A 5,515-nucleotide genomic window follows, 5' to 3' on the forward strand; every position below is an offset into this window, starting at 1 on the left:
AAATACTAGCAAATCGCATACTACAATACATTAAAAAGATTATACATCACAATCAAGTTCAAGTGGGTTCCATTCCAGGGACACAAGGATGGTTCAACATATGCAAATCGATCAATGTCATATACCACATAAGCAAAAAAGGATAAAAATCATATGATCATATCAATAGATGCAGAAAAAGCATTTGACAAGATACAACATCCATTTGTGATGAAAATACTTAGTAAAATGGGTATAGAAGAAAAATATCTCAACATAATAAAGGCCATATATGACAAACCCTCAGCTAATATCATAATTAACGGTGAAAAACTGAAGCCCTTTTGCTCTACAATCAGGAATAAGACAGAGATGTTCCCTCTCACCACCATTAATTCCACAAGTATTGGAAGCCCAAGCCAGAGCAATCAGGCAAAAGAAAGAAAGAAAAGGCATCCAAATTGGGAAAGACAAAGTTAAAATATCACTTTTTGCATATGACATGACTCCTTATATAGAAAACCCTAAAGACTCCACCAGAAAATTAGAAACAATAAAAAATTCAGTAAAGTTGCAGAGGGGAGATAAAGTTAACCAGGCAAAAGGGAGAGAAACAGCCCTCCAGGAGAGGGTTCAACATGTGCAAAGGGCCTGTGGCAGGAGGAAGGGTGGAATGTTCAAGATCTGTTCCAGAACTAAGAAATCTGAACTCATGAGGAAGCTGGTAGGGCCAGGCCTTCTAAGTCTTTGCAGTCCTCAGAAGGACGCACTTAACAAGGAGAGGTCAACCTACTAATCCCACTCTGGTCATATTTTCTCTTCACAACCCAGTGCGGAGAAAACTAAGAGACCCCAACGCAAGTAACCCGGAGTACTCCACCATACAAACTGTATGTGCAGTGACATTCATGGGTATTTCAATACTCAACACACATGGGCATTTTGCTCACACCCTCATTCCATGCTCTATTGCTATACACCTGATATACACTGATAGTTCTTTCTATACATCTATGTCTTCATAACTAAATTATAAAAATCCTTTGGGTACAAGGGCTGCGTCTCAGTCATCTTTTCATTCCCCCTTTATAGTATCTAGCAGAGTGCTGGACACATAGCTAATGTTTAATAAGTGTTTCCTAAAAATTTAAAACATGATTAAATAATCCATTCGTAAATAGCCTGTCAAAAGTGATCCCCTGGGAGAAAATTCTATAGCCTTACTTCGAAAGCCATTCCAATGATAGCAACACTCAGAAAAATCTTCCTGTAAAAAATCATTCCTTTCAAATTGTGGCCAATTCTTGAGCTTTATCCTCAATGAAGACCAAGAACAGTCCATCACATTAGCAAGGAATGCCTCTGTGTATACTTTGAAGATCATTACTGGGTCACCCCTAGCTCTCTCTCCTTTCAGGGGCGGAAGACTTCATCTTCTCACCTTTCCTCAAAGAAACCACTTAGTTGCTCTTTGGATTCATTCCAAAACCTCCAGCCCTGCTAAACTGGGGAGGCCAGCAGTATAGTAAACCAGGAAACAAGGTCAAGGGTGCCTGAGGGACTTGGTGCACAGTCCTCCGAGTACAGGCAAGCTCTCTTTTTCAGTCTGCTTGTTTTCATGCCAACTCACATGTGTTTATGGACAGGTGTGTGCGCACACATATGTGCATACATGTATACACACAATTTTTCTTACCAGCTCAAAGAATAAACATTGTTTTATCAGATGAGTTTGCCAATCACCCTCTGTTCTTCATCACCAGCCCAGTCTTATCCATCTGATTCAACACATCAATTTTTTTTTGGTTTTTTTTTTTTAGTGAAAGCTTTCTTTCTATATATTTGTAAATAATATGGCAAAGAAATGAGCAGCATTATTTTTATGGGTATTCCCCATTTTCTTCTTCATGTGCAAAAGCATCACATAGACTGGGAAATTTCACCGAGAAATTCCATCTCTCCAATATATCAAGAATTCAAAAACAATAAATTACTGGTCATTCAACAAATAATGAGGCTATGATAATACAAACAGTTGTGCTTTTAAAACATTTTGTTTTTTGGCATTTGGGTGAAAACTTCAATTTTATTTCAAAAAATGTACTGTTAAATTTTATTTGCAGTCATTTTTTATCTCTTCTCAAAGAAATAAAAATCCCTCGGTTATTTTTATTGTAGCGATTATATTGGGTTGTTGGAAAAGTCATGAAGCATTTTTGCAACGAAAAACATATAAAAAATACGTCATCACTTTTTCCGACAACCCAATAGAATCTGTGTTATGCCATTTAAACGAGATTATATGTAGGATACCTACTGAACTGTAAATGCTCACAAAAATTATGTATTTTTTTGCAGAAAAAAATTGGAACATTGTGTATATGATACAATTACAACTAACTCCTGAATTTAAAGTAGACCATTATATTAAACTAACAAACCCCAGTTTCTGAAAGACTTATGGAATATATTTGTTCTAAAAATCTGCATCGGTTTAAATTACTCCAAATATTATTTACCATGCAATACTTTTTACATTTTTAAGGCAATACATAGCACACTGAACAAGAACTTATACATGTATTAGCTCAGTCATTTATTGGAGCAAATTGAGGGAAGAACATTAAAAAGAATATTGATTGTGCTTGGAAAAAATGAAGCATTAGTGAAGTGATAGTGTAGATGAACTCAAAAGTTTTAGTCCAGCATTTCATGCAATACACTGCTGTGTAATTAGTATTTCTAAGAGTTTTGGAACAAAAAAACACTACCCAAAATAGGCACCTACTAAAGAAACAAGAACAAGATCTCAAACAGTCATATAACTCTAATTTTTTTTAAAGATGGAGGATGTTTTGCTTTATCAAATACATAAATAATCTAAGCACTACAAAGGGAATAGAATGCACTTTTAGAATCAATTCAGAATCCTAAATATATTTATTTTAATAATCACATGCTTAGTGCTCACTGAATTAGAGAAACAGTAATTATTTGTTTCTGCAGCACATGAATAGCTGCATAATAAATATTATCTAAATAAGCTGTATGGACCCTTTAGGAAAGGTCTGAGTCCAATTTTGAGTCTAATGTCCATTCGTCATGGATAACCTGTTTAAACTGATGAGATAAACGCTAAAGAACCATAGCAAAGCTGCCATCCTAGGTTAAAAATACATAACACAATGCTCTGAGTGACTGCGAGGGAAAAGCACTTCCCAAGGTCACTCCAGCAGCCCACGATGGAGCCTGGAATAAAACCATCTTGGAGCGATGACCAGTCCTCCAAGGTCACCCAAAGGCACACATCTGGACAGTTTCTGTTCCGAAAAAAAAAAAGGGAACAAGGACTCCCTTTGGCATGATCTCTAGCTCCCAGCAGCTATGTAGGTATGGTTTCATTTACGGCACATGGACAGGATGAAAACTAAGGACCAATTTCCTGGGTCAAGATGACCGGCACCTAAGCATTCAGCATAGCCTGCGATCTTTACCACACACAACACACACAAGGACCACGCAGAAGAAAACCACCACTAAGAAACAAACACTAAGTGTAACACCACCCAGGCTCCAGGAACTTGGTGCCGGCCTTCCCTTATTTCAATTTAACCAGTTTCGGCAGTCTTTCCCTAATTAAGAGAACCGAGGAATTGGTCCCTAAATGGGACCAAACTTTCTGCTCAAAGTGTCTTTCTTTGGACCAGAACTCGGACATCTCCCCCAAGACCTAGACGCAGAAGAGTATTCAAAATAGGGCTAAACAGAAAAGACCCCTAACTCTCAGCCGAATCAAACTAGGTGCCCGGCCACCGGGGCTTGGACTCCAAGTCAAGTTACACTACTGAAAGACGTTTCCCCACGCACCGAAGATGCAACCAAAAAGATTCCAATCTTAAATTAAACGTCCCTGCCCTAAACCAAGTCCCTGCCAACTTGCCACCACACGCACAAACTAACTTCCTAGGGCGGTGCAGAGACGCCTGGACCCCAAGACTTCGCGAGCTTCGGGGGCTGAGAGAAGGACGCAGCCGGAGCTCCCGCCAGGAGCGGGAAAGGGGCGCGTGGAGACTCGACCCGCCGCTCCCGCGCGTGGGGTCTGCGCCCGGCCCGCGGACCCCTGCACCACGCGCTTGGCCTCGGGCCCGACCTGCTCCCCCGCCTCCTACCTGTCTGAGGATGAAGCTGGTCGAAGTGGTGCTGCCATCGGATCTTTTCAACCTGCTCCTTCGGGTCGTGGTGCCTCGGGCCACCTGGACTCGACACACGGGGTCAGAGAGAAGCGGATAAGGACCGCAGCGCGGAGTGGGGCGACCACCCCCGGCTAGAGTCCGCCTCCGGACCAGCGCCCCGGGGTCCCCCAGAGCCCGCACCCAAGTCTCCTCCGCGGTCCCCAGATCTAGCCCCCACCCCCATCCCCCCACGCCAAGCCTGCACAGCTGAAAAGATGCCCGAGAGGAGCAGCCGGCGAGCACCCACCACATCCATTAACAAAGACTCTCAGGGTGCGGGGTCCGAGTCCCCGGCATCCGCTGGGGCTGGCTGCGGGCTCCGGAGCGGGAGAGCAGAGACCCGACCAGGTGAAGAGGAGGTGGAGGAGGAGGAGGAGGAACNACACACACACACACACACACACACACACACACACACACACACACACATTCTGAAGCCAAATAAGAGTCACATATACAGAGCACTCTAACCTTAACGTGACCATTTTACCTACCTGTTGGATTTGGACACAATCAGCATTTGAGTCGCTAACACTGGCACTGGGCCATCCGAGAAGTAGGAGAGTACAGTAAATTCGTGTGCATAAATTACTAGTCATTTCCACTACTGTCGGTCTCTCCTGCATTATAAAAGAAATTCCAAACAACAGTTTTCCTAATTTGAAAATAATATCATAATATTCAGACACAGTGAACACTACAACAGTTTACCATTTCTAGTGATTCTGACAACCCAGAAAAATGTAGATTCTTTTCAAGTTTATGTTTACAAAATATTTCCTCTCAAAACAAAGACTACTGCTACAGATATTAAATTGCAACCCTGGAGAAAGCAACAGAGAAGAACATAAAGTGAGAAATAAAACAGGCATGGTTTGTCATCCAAATGATTGCAGTGAAATGATCAGAAATCCATAATAAGTGGCATAAGTTTTACAGCCTCTCTTTAATAATGCTTTCAGTACCTCAAGTATAAGTGATGAATGCCATTCCCTTCAGATTCCAGTAATTACCTCTGCTCTGTTTATGTGTAGAAAAGTTATGTTAAAGAAAATAGGAAAGTTTGCAGAGGGGCACGTTTAGTTAAAATGAGAACTACCTTCAAGGAATTTCGAAGCACGGCCAATCACGGCCGATATTTAGGCCAGGTGTTGGCAAGACGTCGTCAGCCTTACCTACTTCAGAAAGCAGGCTGCCATAGCACGCAGCTTATTGTTATTGCTACTTGAAAGCAAGAAAACAATTCCCTTGAAATTGAATCTATAATGTAGCCTTTTCATTAATGCAGGCTTCTAATCCTACCC

At 41.6% G+C, this 5,515-nt stretch overlaps 1 protein-coding gene across 1 annotated transcript in view; it reads right to left on the reverse strand.

Moving 5' to 3' along the window:
* The window catches only part of CACNB4 (calcium voltage-gated channel auxiliary subunit beta 4), a 281,243-nt gene extending 276,684 nt beyond the window's left edge, over positions 1-4,559 (reverse strand). Inside the window, exons 1-2 of the mRNA XM_019646510.1 lie at positions 4,459-4,559; positions 4,149-4,232 (exon numbers count right to left, since the gene is read on the reverse strand). Of these exons, the coding sequence (XP_019502055.1) occupies positions 4,149-4,232; positions 4,459-4,467 (93 nt within the window). The 5' untranslated portion in view covers positions 4,468-4,559. The remainder of the gene's footprint in view (positions 1-4,148; positions 4,233-4,458) is intronic.
* Between the last annotated feature and the right edge of the window lie 956 nt (positions 4,560-5,515).

The sequence above is a fragment of the Hipposideros armiger genome, unplaced genomic scaffold, assembly GCF_001890085.2.
Source record: "Hipposideros armiger isolate ML-2016 unplaced genomic scaffold, ASM189008v1 scaffold_104, whole genome shotgun sequence".
NCBI lineage: Eukaryota > Metazoa > Chordata > Mammalia > Chiroptera > Hipposideridae > Hipposideros > Hipposideros armiger.